The sequence below is a fragment of the Sphaerodactylus townsendi genome, linkage group LG04 (genome assembly GCF_021028975.2).
Source record: "Sphaerodactylus townsendi isolate TG3544 linkage group LG04, MPM_Stown_v2.3, whole genome shotgun sequence".
Lineage (NCBI taxonomy): Eukaryota > Metazoa > Chordata > Lepidosauria > Squamata > Sphaerodactylidae > Sphaerodactylus > Sphaerodactylus townsendi.
This window is the reverse complement of record NC_059428.1, coordinates 66,608,616-66,627,444: the sequence shown is the minus strand read 5'-3', so window position 1 is coordinate 66,627,444 and position 18,829 is coordinate 66,608,616. Positions and strand designations below refer to the sequence as shown.

The 18,829-nt window shown below is 39.9% G+C and overlaps 1 protein-coding gene and 1 non-coding gene across 3 annotated transcripts in view; both read left to right on the top strand.

The window, feature by feature from the left end:
• The window catches only part of RUNX1 (RUNX family transcription factor 1), a 106,747-nt gene that overhangs the window by 7,723 nt on the left and 80,195 nt on the right, over positions 1 to 18,829 (top strand). For both annotated transcript variants that reach the window (XM_048495064.1, XM_048495063.1), the window contains exon 2: positions 1,715 to 1,871. In XM_048495064.1, coding sequence (XP_048351021.1) covers positions 1,715 to 1,871 — 157 coding nt within the window. The remainder of the gene's footprint in view (positions 1 to 1,714; positions 1,872 to 18,829) is intronic.
• Positions 18,376 to 18,483, top strand: LOC125432254. Its single transcript, XR_007244432.1, has one exon. It is a non-coding gene; the product is annotated as a U6 spliceosomal RNA (small nuclear RNA).

The following is an 18,829-nucleotide window of genomic DNA, read 5'->3' as shown; positions in this document are numbered from 1 at the left end:
GTGCTTCATTTGCTCTCATTCAGCCTCTCTAGTTTTCATATGGTCCTGCTTATTCCATGTAAATATAACTTCAGTTTTAATATAAAGTTAAAAAAAATAAAGAGCTAGTGAATTTGGAAAAAAAATGCATTGAGCATGACATGAAGAGGACAAAAGGTAACAGTGTGAACTGTTGAGGAGGGCTGAGTATTTGGAAGTAGAATATGTGCACAAAACAGACATTTAAATATTGTGACTTTTCCACAGAAGTAAAAAGAAGTAGACACAGATTACCTGGAACTCATGGGCCAAATTTAAGTGACAACTGTTGACTTAAAGGAGTTTGTGAAACCAGCATGGAGATATAGGGAAGAAAGTGCTACTGCTTTCAATTAGAATTTCACCTAATATGTTTATAGCAATGTGGGGAGATTACAGTTTCATGGTTTATTAAAAATAGCATGTGAGTGATACACACAATGGGCAGGGGAAGGAGGGGTGTACAAATTGGAGCTACTATTACAGAACAAATTACAAAGGAAATATAAGGCATAAATGATCAATTGGAAGGTCAAGACTGGACTTCCCCTATGATATACAGAGAAAATGTCAAGCAGGATCAGTGGCGTACCGTTTTCAACAGATGGCACCATAAAGCCAATGGCGCTACAGCAGCATCTTCCATGAGAAAGGGGCAAGTTATGTTTCCTGTGAGATGCACTTGGAAACCCAGTGTCAGCAGGCACATGGCACTTCTGATCACCAAAGATCTTTATAGTAATTATTTTCCTTGCCCTCATGGAACAGGTCACTATTATCTGTGTTTTGTACTTGGGGAACTGAACCTGAGAGAAAGAGGGCAACTTGATCAGGGACACACTTATAGGATATCCAATGAAGGGGGACAAAGAGTGCAGGAAAGAATGTACTTGTGTTTCATTCATAGTGTGGAATTGGTCATTTTCCCTAGAACTGCGTGTACAAAGTGGTCCTGCATCTGAAGGTCAGCATTGCAGAAGCCAGTCAAATAATGCATGCATTTCATAGTTGTCTAAGCTTGCAGAAATTCCATGATAGAAATTCTAGAACTTAGATCTATACGCATCTTCCCATCTGTCAGACCACACTACAGATTGTGGTGATGGAAATTAATTCATAGTGCCCACACATCCTTTAGAATGCTGAAAAAGTCATTTCCTTCTGCTTGTGTCATGCTCCTTCTCAGTCATTTCTATGCATTGTAACATACAAGTTACTGCTTTGCTTACAGAGGCAGCTGTTGGCATAGTGTCATGCAGTACAATGTTTTAGATTGGTCTCTGCATCTGTACAACTTTCCAAGAATCTACACTATACAGACATAACAATCTTTATATCATCGACTAAGCACTGATTTTCCACTGTGGTAGCTATAAGACTGAGCTTTAAGATTCTAATTTAAGCTTTCTTGGAAGTCAGTACTGTTGAAATCAAGTTATATTTATTTCCATGTAGGTACATTAAATATTGTTTCCCCTACTATACGGTGGCTAAACTCAGAAGCAATATAAACTATTGGAAGGAAATTGTTTTTAGGACAGCAGTGTCAGTCTTTGTGATTGGATTAACTCTGTATGTGGGTTTTTTGTTTTGTTCTGGGTCGTATAAATCATCCTATTTTTCATGAAGTCACTGATATTGTGTATACTAAAACTGCATATATATGAAAACAAAGATTTTTCTATTTAATCTTTAGGTGGTAGCCTTAGGAGATGTCCCTGATGGAACTTTGGTCACAGTAATGGCTGGGAATGATGAAAACTATTCTGCAGAACTCAGAAATGCTACCGCTGCAATGAAAAACCAAGTAGCCCGATTCAATGACTTGAGATTTGTGGGTAGAAGTGGAAGAGGTATGTTTATTTGTTAATTATCCTTATTTTTTCAGAAAGCTATCTGAATAGAATTCGTAGTTACCATTCTCAGACTGTTGTCTTTTGCCATCATCCCTATGATTTCAGAATTATGTTTAAATCTGAAATTTTAACATTTATGCAGCTTGAGTTCTTACTGATACTATCACAGTAGATTATTGCAGATTATGACTCATTATTTCAGTGTATGCTGTGGAGTTTAGTGAGCCAGATTAAGTACTACTATGAAATAGTGTGGATTTTAAGTAATATAGGGCCTTTCCCCACTTACCTGAAGCCCCGTGCTACTTGAGGAGAGTAGCGCGGGGTCCTCTGGCACTCCCCACGAGAGGGGCAGCGACAGAAAGGGGGAAGGGAAGGGAAGAGAGGAGGGAGGCCAGTTAGATGAAAATAGTCACTGTCCTCAACTATAAGCCTGGTGGCACAACTAAGTCTTACAGGCCCTGTGGAATGGTTACAAATCCTGCTGGACCCAGATCTCTACCAGGCCACAGGGCCAGAGACAAAAAGGCTTTGGCTCTGGTTTAGGACAGCTGGATAATTTTTGGGCCAGGGACCACCAGCAGGTTGCTTTCTGCTGAGTGTAATTATTTCTGGGGAGTATATGCTATAATTTGTACCTTCTCATTACATCTCTAAGTATAGAGCTTCTTGTGTCATCAGATATTCTCATTCATTCCAGTAGAGAAGGCAGTCCCGCAGCAAAATAAATAGGGAAACCATTATGCACACTGGAGAATACATATGATAAGTCCACTAGAATAGTGTCATTTGGTTCTAACAACTATAAATGGCATTGTAAATTCCAGAACTTGTTCAATAAGTCACACTTTTATAAATATATTGTGACAGAGGGAGTCTAGGTATGCAGTAGATATTCATATGGATTCCAATGGATTCAATGAGTAAGGTTTAATACACCATATGATCCCAATTCTATAAAATATGCTAACAATAAAATAATGATCATAGATCATTCCCGTCACACACGCACCCCACACACACACACACACAGTGGCAACCTGATTTGCCATCAACAGAAGTTTAAAAATCTGTCTAATGAATTCAGTGTCATATGACAAACTTTTACTTTTGTAGGGCCTGATTTTACTGTATTGCTCCTCATAATATAAAGTAATCCTACATTTACATATTTTTATTGATATCAGTTTAATTTACAGATAGTGTTGGTTTGTGGAGAGAGAGTTTCAAAAGCAGGTTGATAACATAAATATTAATTTACTCTTTCAAATTAAATCATCTTCACAATAATTTTAAAAGTATTTCACATTTGTTATAGTTGTACCTTTCTAGTTGTTTAGAGGGGTGCTGATAAATGAAATTGTGAACACTTTAGAGCAGGGGTAGGGAACCTTTAACACTCAAAGAGCCATTTGGACCCGTTTTCCATGGGAAAAGAAAACACTTGGAGCCGCAAATAATTTTTGACATTTAAAATAAAGATAACACTATATGTATTGGGGGTTTTTACCTTTTACTCCGCTCATTCTGAGAAGCGCATGGATGTGTCCGCCCTGCAGGCAAGGATGTGGGGCTAGCGAAACTCGGCCTCGCTCGACTGCCCGGGCTGAGAGCACACCGCTTCAAACAGGGTGGTGAGAGGGGAAGCCCCCGGCCCAGCGGCTCCAGGTGACCGTGGGCGGTTGGTGCGCCAGCCTCTGCTGTACCTGCAGGGCGAGGAAGGCAGCAAGGATGAAGCCACGGCTCGGCTCATAGAGCCAGCCAGTGCAAGAGAGCAGAGAAGAGCCGCGATCGCGGCTCTTGGAGCCATATGAGTTTCCCTACCCCTGCTTTAGAGCATAAAACAAAAGCAGTACTGCATAAATATAGGTGATTATTAAAATAGCAAACAAAGCTGTTGCATGTTGCTAATACCATGTTTCTTAGCATTGGTGCACACCCATAGACAGCACTATTAGATAACCCTTAATAGATGCATTGCTTAAGAATTTTGAGTTTTTACAAAAGAATCAAATTCATATTTGTTTTTGCTGCTGTACCTACTGCTGGCCTGAAGAAAATAACAAACATACATGCTCATATTAAATATGTTTGCTAGTAAATAGTATCCCTTGATTCCAATGAAATAAGCGTACTTTAGTATTGTGATCCTTCTGCATTTTGAGATTTGTATTCAACAAGAGCCATGAAAATAGCATGAAGATGTTCAGTTCCCACCCATCCCCTTCTGCCCTAGAATTTTTTGCCCCCAACATTCCAGGACTCAGAGGGCTTCCCGGAAACAGCACTTGGCAATGTCAGAGTGTGCAAGATGATGGGTAACAGGCACAAATTTCCCCTTCTCCTCAGATGGTGCAATCATCCTTCCAGTGGCAGAAAACAACTGTTAGCTCTGAGCCAAAGTATTTGCTAATGGAGTTATAAAGTAGGTTGCCCTCTTGGACAAGATATGGAGAATATTTAAGAGCAGTGACAAAGACAGAATTTGAACAACTTCTTCATCATTTATTCCACAATAGTGGGAGATCTTGTAGATACTAAAATTCACATGTCCCTGTTGTTTCGATTGTTTCAGATTTCTGCTTATTTTCAAATTTTGTAATTCAAACTCTATTGCATAGTTTTACAGGTTGCCCCATGCTGTTGATTGTATTGGATTAACACTATGCAATCTACTTTGAGTCTCAGTGAGAGAAGGTGGCCTATAAATAATGTACATAAATAAATGAAAGGCACATTATCTTTGACCCATACTACATCTAAACTCATAACATTTGTTCTTCTATACAACTAACTTCATATGTACCCATTCATGCATCAGAAGGGTCTGATATGATGACATGAATCACATGTACCATGCTTGTCCTGTTTGAATGAATTTGGTGGGAGCAGTCTTTAAGCTCATGCACTTCCTTGACAGAAAATACCACCAAGTTTCAGCTGGCTTATGGTGACCCTGTAGGGCATTCAAGGCAAAAGATGTTCAGAAGTGGTTTGCCATTGTCGGTCTTTGTGTTGTGACCCTGGACTTCCTTGGTTCTCTCCCATTCGAGTACTACCCATGGCTGACTCTACTTAGTTTCTGAAATCTGATGAGATTGGGCTAACCTGAACCACCCACCTTACTCTTCCATCCCATTTTGTGTGGCTCTGATGCACACAATGTTGTGTGATTCAACATTGTTGAGTCAATCCATGAATTGTTGTTACACTGAAATCACAAATTAGGGTTTGTTCTCTTCTCCCCACTTCTGGACTCCAAACTCTTGTTTAATACTGATTTGAAATCCTTCTGCAGAAAAAAGAGTGCAAGTCATAGTTTGTGGTTTGGATACCTTGGTCACTTCTTCATTGAATGGTTTGTTGTTATGTACTTAAGTGGATGTGTTGACAGTTGTGAATATGAACAGCAACCGTTCCCATGACTGTCACAGCTGGGGAAAATGTTGCTGTGATTATGGTAATTGCTGTAGGTAACATCACTGACTGCATACTGTGCACGTTAGGGACCTATCCTCATGCTCACTTGGGTCACTATTCCTTCAGTGTAGTGGAGAAACAGACTTGTGCCCTACTCTATCACTCATATATGCAGTACCATCACATTCTGGAGATCCTTTACTTGTATTGAGATCTATGCTAGCTTTGATTTGTCAAACTTTAAAGATGTTGTCTTACAAATTGTCTACATGCTTGTGGCATCCCCCCCTCCACACACACAGAGGATGTACGTTATTTTGCATGTGTGGTGGTGAAGCACACCTACTCTTCCAATTGCAGTGAAAACTATAGTGGTGGAGTGTAAGAATTCGGCCCATGTCCATATGAACCCTTCTCTTAGGAAGGCAGAAACTACAAACATGGAGAATATGCAGTGTACTGACTCCAAGCTATAAACATCACTCCAGAAGATTACATAGCTGTCTGACTCTTCCTGCTTGTTATTTTATCACTATTTTATCAGAACTGGGACACTATTCCTTCAGTGTAGTGGAGAAACAGACTTGTGCCCTACTCTATCACTCATATATGCAGTACCATCACATTCTGGAGATCCTTTACTTGTATTGAGGGACCCAGTGATTTTATCAAAACTGGGACTGTTGAGAATAGCAGACTTTATTTGATTTTTCCAAGGAAGCTCACTTCAGTAGACAGTTTTTGGTATATTATTTTGTTACTTTTTTCACCTGATATGCTGAACTTGATGGCTTTTAAACCTGGTACAGACGATAATTGCCAAGGGAGAAATACTTGGAATTGGAATTGTAGCTTGGTGATGCTAGCGAATGATAATAATAGGGTAAAGCAGAGAAAATTATATCCATTTACTGAAAACATGAGTGATGCTGTAATGTATAAAAGAATCAGTCATTAAACATGTTCACTTGTTATATGGAAGGCTGCACCTTTTCAGTAAATGGAATTCTCATTATGATTCAGAGTGTTTAGAAAACATTTTGAAGATTTAAACGTAGAGCTGGCAAAGTGCTTGAGAAGCTAATAAAAGCAGGTCTGCACTTTGGTAGCTGGCACAGCAAGTAAAGCCAGAAGTCAGTCTGCACAGTTCTTAAGGTCAGAATTGGAAGAACAGAAGCTCCTGAAAATCAGTAATTTGCTTTGCAAATTCCATACAGCGCTGATAATTTATGCACCAAAGTAGACACACTAATACAGACTGAATGTACTTTTTAGGATAAGATTAATGATTGAAATGATCTTGGGCACCCTGTATGCTTACTGCTGAGGTCTGAAGGTTTGATCTCCATGGGCAATACTGATTTTGAGGGAACAACTACTATATGTGTTTGTTTATTCACACAAACCTGAACTGTTTTCTAAAGGTGTGGGCTGTTTGCATTAGAGAGCATGGTTTCTGGCATTCTTTTATTGCATTCACTTAAAGCGTTAGGAGTAAGGTAGTTGCTTTAAAGGTCATGAAACAAGTACAGGAAGATTGACGTATGTTAATTCTTTGTAATATTTCAGTGCACATGAAGCTATTAGCTTCTCAGAAGCAGTGTTAGGAATAAGTAGTATGCAAAAGGGTGATTGGAAGTTTGGCCTGCGTATACAATTTGCTACTGAAATTACCTCAAGTATCTTCTTTGGAATAAGGACAGTTCCAGTTATTTTTTTTTTACTTCTGGTGTCAGGTAAAGCTTGTCATGTCAGTGGAGTGGAAGTTGTTCCTGAAAAATATCTGAACTGTGAATATTGTGGTTGTTTTCCAGTCCTGTTTCAGCAAAATTGTTGTTGTTTGTGGATTAGTCACATGAATGAACATACCCAGTTAGGGGTCACATAAGTGAAGGTGGTGATGCCACTATGCTATGCAGTCATCAGGTTTGGTTATATAGTGATGACATTGTGGGCACATGAGGACAATTTAAAATAATAAGCATATTGGCAGGGAGAGCCAGAAATTATCACTGCTGAAAATGTTCATGGAAAAAAGTGAGTAGTATTGGCTTTGCCCTGCATGGAGATTTAAAACAGATTTAAGCAGTGACAATTCATTCATCATTCACATCCATTCCTTTATTTAAGTATCACACAAATATCATTTGCTTAGCTCTATGTATGAATCAGTAAAGTTTTTTGGCAGTTGGATTTTACTGCAAGGCATAACAGAATCCCCATTATTTCAACCATTCAGTTGTGGCTTACAGCAACCCAGTAGAGTTTTCAAGGCATAGGCAAGAGTCTAACAGAGGTAGGTTTCAACTGCATTCCTATTCATAGTGGCATTGGTATTCCTTGGTGGTCTCTCATCGAAGTACTAACCAGAACTGACCCTGCTCAGCTTCTGACATCTGACAAGAGCAAGATAGAATGGACCATTCAGGTCAGGGCACATTTAATATTACTATACTTCTTTTGAAACTGACATTCTCCTCATGACAATTGATCACCAGAAACAAAATTGTAGTTTGTACATTCCATTGACCGGATTTTCCATACAAAGTTTTGCTGTGGAATGGAATTGTTATCTTGTTCAGAGTATTACTGGTAAAACCTGACTTCCTACCTTGTATTTAGGAGAACTGAGCTCAATTTCCCACTCCTCCACATGAAGTCTGCTGGGTGACCTTGGATCAGTCTCAGTTCTCTCAGAACTCTCTCAGCCCAAGCAGAGGCAGGCAATGGCAAAGCACCTCCAAACATCTCTTGCCTTGAAAACCTACAGGGTTGCTATAAGTCAACTGTGATTTGATGGCACTAGTTTGATGCTGGTTATTATGGTTCATAGCCTTTCTCACTTGCAAATCAATGTCTAGTATATGGGTTCCATTTAGAAGTGCCTACCACGTATTTGTTAATTGTATAATCTCGATATGTTTTTAAAGCATTGCAACATGATAAAAACTGCTGCCAGTAGTCAACAATTAGCTACCTATTCCCCCTTCCATCTATTGGAATATTCAGGCAGTATAGAATCAATTGCCCTGGTCTGGTTTGTCCAGGCTTGCCTGATCTCATCAGATTTCAGAAGCTAAACAGGATCAGCCCTGCTTAGTACTTGGGTAGGAGACCACCAAGTAGTTCTGGGTTGCTATGCAGAGGCAGGCGATAGCAAATCACCTCTGTTCATCTCGTGCCTTGAAACACGAGGTCACTATAGGTTGATTACTCAAGGATGGCAACAACAACAACAAAATCTATTGTCGAAGGCTTTCACGGCCGAGATCACTGGGGTGCTGTGTGGTTTCCGGGCTGTATGGCCGTGTTCTAGCAGCATTCTCTCCTGACGTTTCACCTGCATCTGTGGCTGGCATCTTCAGAGGATCTGATAGAAGGAAAGGAAAGCAAGTGGAGTATATATACCTGTGAGTATAATTAAGACAATTAACAACAAAATTAATTGGCTCCAGCCACAGCAATGAATAGCAAAGGAAGGGAAAAAATACATTATTACCATGTCCTAAAACTGGGTTGCGTGCAGATATGCAGATTTCGCTACCCCAATTAACCACACATAAACCTTGCTTGTTGGAATGAGAATGGCCACAGCTCGATTTATTAACAATAATATATAACTTTTTGGAAGCTGGGCAAGCATAACGGGGCACATTCTGGCCAACCAGGCAGCGAACCGCTGACCCTGGTCCTTGTCAGCCCACAGCTGACCACCGGCCCTTCGGGCAGTGAACCGCTGACCCGGCACCATCCCCCATAGGGGACCAGGACAGGAGGTTTCTAGATGCCACTTGGGCGCCTACCCATTTGTGACACCCCCTCCTGCCGGGGATGGAGAGCTCAAGACAGGACTTCCAGGCCTGCTCCCCCAAGCCCTCCAAAACCCCCAGACCTCTTATTGAGGCCCCCGCCATGGAAGGTCTGGCATGCAAGCCTGCCTACTCACAAAGGATTTGCCCCTATGCCCTGAAAACCACCCAGACTGCGACAAATGTATAACAATAAACAATATTCAATAAAACAACTGCCTAAACTTAGGGAGGGAGGGTGGGTCCGCTTGATCGCAGCCTCCTGAGGAGGCTGAGCCGGGCACTGGCTTAAATAGCCTGCCCGGCTCCCTCATCATGTGATGGTTCTCTCCCCCATCACGTGACCCATCTCCCTGACACAGGGGAAGGCGAGCTGTCCGCTCCGTCCTCCCCTGCCTCAAACAGTGCCCCAGGTAAGTTTGGGTGCGCTTCTTATAATGAGTGTTATTTGGGACTATGCCACAGGTAGTCCCTAGGTTATACTTCCAAGTTTCTAGCATCCTTTCCACTGCAATGCATTCCTCTCTTATATATATGATGAATTTCTCTTCTGTTCATTAGAAGCAGAGCAGTACTGATTCCCTGATCAGTCATGCTCTGTACCTTTGAACCCTGGAATAGAGAGTAATAGTCTATGAGACAGAGGGGGGCAAAAAAAAAGTAAGTCATTGTTACAGCCCAGAAAACCCACCACAACCATTGTTAATTTTTTATTCGAAGGAAATGTGCCAGTGACAACCATAACAATATTTTCAAGAAAATAAAACCATCTTTCCTATTAAATGCCCTGCTAAATGAAAGAAAAGCTTATTCCGCTGGTCCCATGGAAGTATTTGGCATGAGCGTATTTGAAGACAACATTTAGAATGAGATTCTGGACATCATTTGATGTTGCTCAAGATTTGACTGAAGCATGGATTTAAGATTTCCATAATACATTCATAGCCAGAAGGTGTTGGTCCATATCCAGAATATAATTTCCTTTCCTGGCACCATGCTTGCAAAATATACTTGGGGCATGTATTTTCACCATTTAATCATCTATGTGCATGGATTTGCTGTCTATTAAAAACAAATCTATTCATGAAGATTCTATATGTGAAACTACAACAGAACACACATTAAAAGGTATATAAGATTTTAAAATGGTTATATTATTATTGCTTTACAAATAGTATATAAGAGAATTTCAAGAGTTCAAAAGAAAATTTCAAAGTTAATAGAATACAATTATAAATTAAATATACAGTGGATCAAAGATGACAAAATTTCACTTGCCTTTTTTGTATTTCTTTGATATCTGAGCAATTTCACTTTGCCATGATAAATATTTCCCACAAATGAACTAATCCTTTTAATTTAGTTAAACAGGTAGATAGTTTTCAGTATTTAACATGAGCTATTTCACTGGTGATGGACATATTTATTCTTAGTACTTTAATGTTATATTATTTAATAATTGAGTAGAAGAAATTCTGGTGAAAATTTCAATATTTCTATAATGGTAACATCTTCCAATATTTCTATAATGGTAACATCTTCCAATATTTCTATAATGGTAACATCTTCCAATATTTCTATAATGGTAAACATCTTCCACTGTGTGGTGGGGGGAGGGGGAATCTGTTTTTGGCACTACTAGTATCAACAATTTCTTTACCAGATGTTATATAATTTCTAATCTTCCATGGGGATAAATGCCACTAAGTGGCCATGTTTAAACATTTTTCCTAATCTAAAGATAACATTGTAAATAAAGAACCTATGGAAAATAAAATTTTCAAATACTTTGTTTGAATTTCTTGTTATTGAAACATTTTGTGCACATTTTTGGCACAGTTTAGTCTGATTCAGTGGCGTACCTAGGCAAACTGGAGCCCTGGGCAAAACCTGAGTTTGATGCCCCCCCTATGGGCGGCCACCCTCTCCCACCGTGACCAAACAATGATTTTTTTCCACCAGGTCGTTTCAAAGTCACCATCAAATTATAGAACCGTGGTGGCGAACCTTTGGCACTCCTGATGTTATGGACTACAATTCCCATCAGCCCATGCCAGCATGACCATAGCTTTGGATCCCGTGGACAAAACTTCACAAAACCTGGGTGGTATTAGTAAGAGACTCTCCTGATGATACATCCCAGGTTTGGTGAAGTTTTGTTCAGGGGGTCCAAAGTTATGGACCCACAAAGGTGTAGCCCCATCTCCAATTAGCTCCCATTGGAAACAATGGGGATGGGGCACCCCCTTTGGGAGTCCATAACTTTGGACTCCCTGAACCAAACCTCACCAAACCTGGGCAATAGCATCAGGAGAGCCTCCAGAAACATTCCTGAAATTTTGGTGCTGCTAGCCTAAAAACTGCACCCCCTGCAGGCCAGAAATGGAAAAAACACTGAAAATACAAAAAACCCCACAAATGAACCTGAATTTTTGGCGCCCACCACAAGGTGGCGCCCTGGGCAACTGCCCACTTTGCCCAATGGGAGGAACGCCTCTGGTCTGATTAAAATACATTTTAATTTGACGTCAATGCTTTGTCTATTGGACAAAATGCTAAGGCAGTGAGTAAGGCAGAGTCATGTATAAAGTTGTCGTGTAACTGGTTATATGCTTTTCAATCCTTTGAAATTAATCCAGGATTATGATTTCATTCAGGGGTTCTTTAAATGACAAAGCCCTCTCACAGTTTTTTAAATCTAGTGTCCTCATTGTAGGCCTTTTCCACACAAGTTGTTTACAACATGTCTTGCTGTCATATACTACTTTTTTTCTTTTAATTCCACATGTTTTTGTCCGTTGTTTGGTTCTGGAAACATTTTCCTTTCATTTTTGCTCCACTGTTTTCTTGAGCACTTTTACCACAATTTTTAAAATCCATTTCTGAGTCAGCTTCTCTTGAGCATGCAATCATGTTAAAACAGTTTTCATTTCTCTCATTCACATAATACCTGATCCTTATCAACACCCCTGTGTAGTCACCTAACCCTACTTCAGCCATATTCTCCTCCACCTTGTACTCCATTTTTGAAAGGAATTACCTTTTTCTCATATTGCACAGACACAAACCAGATTGACTGTATCAACATTGTCAATTTCATCTTGAATTAGTCATATACAGTTAAGGCGAATTTACAATACGTCCACGGTTAGGAGTGAGTGAAATTGACGAAGGAAGTTGCCTTTGAAAGAGGAAATTTTCAAGAGACTGATAAAGTAATGATTGTGCATAACTGCAGCTCTAATTTGGCTGGGAAATATGCCGTTTTGAAGGGGGGAGGTGGACTGTATGTTTCTGTTCCTTCAGGTAATAGCCCCTGGTTGTTGTAGAGCTTTTTTGCCTTCAATTTTGTGTGGGTAATTCTCAGTGGTAGAAATGGAAACTGAGACATTTTTTGAATTGCAACTTCTTTGTAACTGTAGTTACACCTTTGTAACTGCAGTAATGCTGGAGCACCTGAGAAAAAGAAGAAAAGGGCAGGTTGCTCTTCTGCATCATGGATGACATCCCAGCACTATTAGGAATAATATATTTTTAGCAGTAGTGTGTGGAATAAATGCAAGTTAGGAGACAGGGGTGAGGCTGGGGAGTGATGGGGGAGGGAGGAGATGTGCAGAATGATTTAACAGAAAATGTTTCCAAGGCACGAGGTTTGACCTCTTGGAATATCTGTGGTAAACTGTGCCTGTGTAAAAGGCTGCAGTTTTGATCCAGTGCTAATAATGCAGTATCAGAAATAGATGGGGGAAGATGGAAACCTGCTGCAAAGACAATAGTAATGTTGGATGATTTTTAAAAATAATATAGCCACAGTGATATATCCTATAACACTGAAGATACACAACCTAGAACTATTTTTAAAAGAAAAGAGTCATGATTAATGGGGGAAAGCGAGTTACCTTAAAAGGTTTTCTTTCCTTCACAAATACTCTGGTGTATCAGTGATATAGTAGGGAATTGTCAGCCTCTTTAAAAGTTAAACTTTTCTGATTATATAAAATGGAAAAAGGAGCATTTGTTACCAATGATGGCACAACCACTAGCCAGTAGTTTACCTATAAGACCCGGACAATGAAAGGAAATAGATGAAAGGTCCAAGGTTTTCTACAATAAAAAATCAAAATAGAAGGTAACCCAGCATACCTATATATAGAAAGGAGAGGGGATCTCTTGAAATAGAAAGCTACTTTTAAGGGACAGTATTTTTTTCTGTACCATATTAGATAGAAACCAAAAATATATCCCTTTAATAATGCTATAGCATCTTAAGCAGCAATTTGTTTAATCATTTATGGACTTACTTCCATTCTCTATCACTCAATTATGCATTTTAGTCATGCTACCCAAGCAAATCAGGAAAGGACAAATATTTTCTGCAACAGTATCTTTGTACTACATGAGGGTATAATGACGTTGACATGAAAGTTGAATGATGTGAACAGAAATGTATATTTTTGAACTCTCCAGAGACTCTGCTTATGCCTTCCCTTCTATTTTATTATTTATGTACAGTTCCTTGTTATATCTATTTCTGTTTTGAAGTCATGATCTGTAACTGGGCTGGCTAGATTTTAATTCTCAAGGACCTTTAGATTCTTTATTCAAGTCATTACTCTCATGCAATGCTGATTATTGTCTAATAACATGGGCTTCACAGACATACATGCCCTCAAGTGCTATGAAACTGTTGACTGTGGTATTGTACAAATTTATTTACTTACACTATAATTCAGGTTCTCACTTGGACTCAAGGGGGATTATACAGAGGAAATCAATACAATCAAGATTGGGCATTCAATAAATAGTGAGATAGGATTTCAGTTGTAGAACCAACTAGAAGTCCAAAGACAGAACCAAGGCAAGTCTTAAACGATAACATGACACATCAAGCAATGCAAAATTACACAATAGGATTCCATCTACAGCAGTATAGACCACAGTTCCAAATTAAGTGACAGTGCTACCATGTTGCCTCCATGGAAAAGTCATCTTGAATAATTCAATTTTGCATAGTTTGCAAAAAGATAAGAGAGTGGAAATCTTCCAGACCTCCTCAGGTAGGCCATTCCACAAGGGGAGGACAACAACAGAGAAGGTATATGTATAGGTAGTTGTTGATTTTTGCCCATTTGTAAATTAGAACCTGGAGAAGGAAATAGACTTCAAAAGGCCAACTTGCTCTGGGTTTTTTTTTTTTTTTGCTTTTGTAGCATTTATTTGCACCATCAATAAGATATAATATATAAAAATAGCATGGATTCTCATCTATACCTTGCAATTGTTAGAGGTTTAGCTTGAATAAAATATAGTATGGCTGGTGAGGGCCAGAGAAAAGTTGGCATTCCTGACTTACACGATAGACAGGTTTTTTAAAACATCTAATCAGATTTAATTTAATGCAAGGGAAATTTGTGAGTTTGTTTCCTCTGTACTGCAAATTAATTTTTGGTCAGTTCTCGATCAGGAATTTATCAAAGAATAATATCATAGATGTGCTCCCAGTCCTGTTCTGGGTCTCTTAAAGAAAGGCTAGGTAATTGAAGTGACCTCCGTGGGCAGGCTTTGTATTGCTTTTGTGAGGGAGTAGATACAGCTGTGGGTTTTGTGGTTATGCTGGTGTGGAGTTTCATAAAAGAACTGTAGCCATGGATCTAACACTTGGAAAGATATGTCCAGAATCAGATTTCATCGATCTTGGGGTTACTTTCAAGGCACAGGTCCATGTTATCATACGTCACTCTCCATCAGTTCTGTTGCACTCAAAATGTTTTCAACTGATTTTGGAGCAAACTAAAAAGGAGATATATGTATCTCTGAATTTAGTCAAATGGTAAAAGAAACATTCTCTTTGTTGTGATGAGAAAAATTGACAATTAGGAACCTTCAGGGACCTGTGGGATGCATCAGATTTCCTTTTCTCCTTCCCTGAAAGCCTCCATAGCCTCTCCCCTTTTCTTACCTTTGTCTATATTTACCTTCAAACAGTCTCTACCTAGGAAAACTATGGTCCAGTTTTATGATGCCATCCGCTGGGCCAGGCCCATTTGCATGGTAAGGAACCCTGAGGGAATCACTTTCCCCTTTTCCTGGAAAAACCCATATCTTGTCATTTTTCCCTGCCTCAGTCTCTCCTTTCACCTGCCTACCTTTTATCTGTCTTCCATCTTCAGTTATGTTTATTATTTATTTACTCCATTTATACTCCACTTTTCTCTGCTTCTATGACATGCCAGTGATTTGAACCTGGGTCTCTCAGACTCTGCTCTGAAGCTTTAATGGCTAAACAATTCTGGCTTTCATAGAGTGGCTTTTGTTGAACAGTAACAAACAGCCAGGCCTAGGTGAGTCATGCAAGGCAGGTGCTATCAAGTCACCCAGTGACTGCTGCCAGGCCTGGCCCCAATAAGTGCTCTCTCAAAGACCAAGACAGCACTGAAAATAGACCTGCCCTTTCCCAGTGCCTTTTACATACAGAAAGCAAGCCTAGAATGCTGTGCTTGCCTATCAATTAGGGATGCCCACTTGGATAATCTGATAAGAAAAAAAAACCCCAGAAAATACCTTGTCATTTTTCAGGGGACTTTTCTCTAGGAAAAAAAGGAACAATAAAAGGGACCTGGATAAGTGGGTCCCCCAAAATGCTGATTTTAAAGGCATTTTATGGACTGCTGCAGGCCACCACCTTAAAAAAAACTCCCCCTCCCTCCTCTGTCACCATCAGTTGAATGCTGATTGGATCAGCAAGTATCTGTGGATCTTTCCCCTGAACTCCACATGGATGGGAGCACAGTTCAATGCTGGATTTGGTCTGGCTGGGTCCAGCTTTAAAATGCAGGCTCACCCGTGCCTGCCTTTGAGAGCCATGTGGAGTTTGGAGACAGGCATAGTTTTCAGGTCCTGATTCACAGATAAAATTAACTGTCATTGTGGGGGATAGGGTTGCCAACCTCCAGGTGGGGCCTGGAGCTCTTCTGGAATTACAACTAATATCCCGACTACAGGAATTAGCTATCCTGGAGAAAATAGCTGCTTCAAAGGATGGACTGTATGTCCTGACATCCCTGCTGAGCTCCCTGCCCTCTCCAAATGCTACCATTGCTAGGCTCTACCTCTGAATATCCAGGAATTTCCCAACCCAGAGCTGGCAAACCTAGGGAAGAGCTAGGAAAAGGGCCCCTCCTCTGCCTAGTGCTCTTAGATACTGAAAGGTTTTGATCACAATGGTAACTGAATGCCCTAAACTTTAAACAATCCTTCTGTGCTTCAGTCACATCACCCATGACTTATAATAGTTATTCTTTTATTGTGCTTATTTACAAATGGTTCATAGCAGTGTTGGTTTGATATTGAAAATCTTTTCATTTGTGAGACCAGAAACAGGAAGAATTGAAACCCTGTACAATAAATACCATTGTTATTTAGCACACAGTGCTTGCAGAGCTGGCAAGACTTGCAAATCCTTTGTTAGGTGTTCACTGGGAGGTAAGGTGTTGGCATACTCTCCAACAACATGCAATAGCATTTGAAGGCCTGAGGGTATGAACTGTTGTCTAGCAAGGTGATTGAGCTCTTAAGAGTTCCTGAGTGATGCAAATACAGCATGTGCAACCCTTCTTCCCAGAGAGGAGCACTGATGGGGAAAGTTTTGTTTTGTTTTAATTTATTACCCATGCCATGTATATGCCAGGTTTTTTTAATCTCCAAACTGCTCACTGAGGCAGGGAAACAACATATGATTGATAAATTACAGCTTTTTTTGTGCTGTCAAGTCACAGCTGACATATGGTTATCCCATAGGGCAGGGGTAGGGAACCTGCGGCTCTCCAGATGTTCAGGAACTACAATTCCCATCAGCCCCTACTAGCATGGCCAATTGGCCATGCTGACAGAGGCTGATGGGAATTGTAGTTCCTGAACATCTGGAGAGCCGCAGGTTCCCTACCCCTGCCATAGGGGTTTCAAGGCAAGAGACGTGGAGGTGGTTTGCTATTGCCTGTCTCTGTATTATGACCCTGGTATTCCTTGGAGGCTGCCTATCCAAATGCTAACCAGGGCCAACTGGCTTAGCTTCTGACATTGGATGGGATCAGGCTATCCTAGTCAGGACAAACATACAGCTACAGTCTTTTTAAAAAATTACTCCAATAGAGAAATATTACTTCTCATTCCTTTGAATTATGCAGAAATTAGAGACACAGATAAATATCTAAAGGCACAGCAGTCCTGACAGAAAAGTGGCCCTGGAAAACGCCTCATATGGAACTGTGATGGAACAAAATTGTAATGCACAAGTTTATGACAAAAAGGGAGTGGAAGTCATAATCTCTGTGGGAGCCAGAATCACTGGGCTCTGTTTACTTTTTACCTTCTACTTCTGCAACCCACTCTTCAGAGGAAAATGTTGCAGGTTAAAGCAATCAGTGGCATAGTCATTAACATTTGGTTATCTTTAACCCAGCATTAGTGGATTCTTAGATTGTTACAGCTGTAGTCACCCTCAAAGCAGCACTATTTTTTGTATGAATTGCTGATTGTTTGGGGGCTATATGACACAGTTCAGTGAGGATATTTGAACTGAAAACATCATGTGGTTTGTGTGGGGCCAACTATGCTCTCTCTGCCAGCCCACAAACATTCTGTTACTTCAATTTGATCTGCAGAATAAAAATGAGTCAACAAGAGAAAAAGAATAAAAGAATGGTTAAATTTCATTAGTGGCCTTTATTTTCTATGCATGTACAGCAAAGCACCTTCATGGATACCACCAACAATGACAAAGAGTTAATTGTTGACAGCCATAATAGTTTCTTTTTTGTTGCTGTTTTGGGTTGCTGTCCAGTATTTCAAAGCTTTTTTCCAAGTTTTTTTTCACCACTAAAGTTGGAATGAAAAAGGGCATTAGTGCAGCTTATGATGAAGATCTTTTACTGTGCTTATACTGCATGAACTCTCTTGGAAAGGCACATTTTGCTGTCATCTTAGAACTGCTGATTTCATCAGTGAGAATCTTAATCAGGCAACAGTTTTGGGAAAGTGATTTTTTTTAGAGTTTCCTGCCTCTATGAGCATTACAGTGGTAAACAGCTGGCGTGCCAAATGCTGAGCCACAGCCTTAATTCCAATAACAATAAATCTGCTTTTGTTTTTGTTTTTTTGGTTGCATTGAGCTGGGCTTGCACTTTTTATTTTAAGTGTAGCTTATGAGGATGAGTTAGTGTGTAGCTTCCAGACTGTTTCCTTCTTTTGGTTGATTACTCAGAGCAGCTCAGCTTGTGTTCGCTTCAGTGGCGCATATGCTAAACATTGGAACGATACAGAGAAGATTAGCATTGCCCCTGTGCAAGGGTGACACGCAAATTTGTAAAATGTTGTAAAAGTAATTCAGCACACTTGTGTTTAGGGCTATTCAGTCATCTCACAGACCCAGTTGCTTGCACACTGGGCGATAACAATGTCAGCTATTTAAATTTAGTTTTTTGCTTTTATTTTTGAGCCATGTTTTTAAGTTCTTGCTTGTCCATGTCATTTTCTGGAGCTGATCTGCTTGGGAGAAATATATACCATGCTAACAGCAATCAGTGACCTGCTGGTTAAGGCTATTGTGATGAAATAATTAGTATTTTGGCTCCCACATAGTATTTTGGCTCCCACATAGACTAAAAATGACATTAAAGTGAAGTAGATCACATGAGCTTCTCAGCAAATAATTGGGTCCTTTTGAAATCA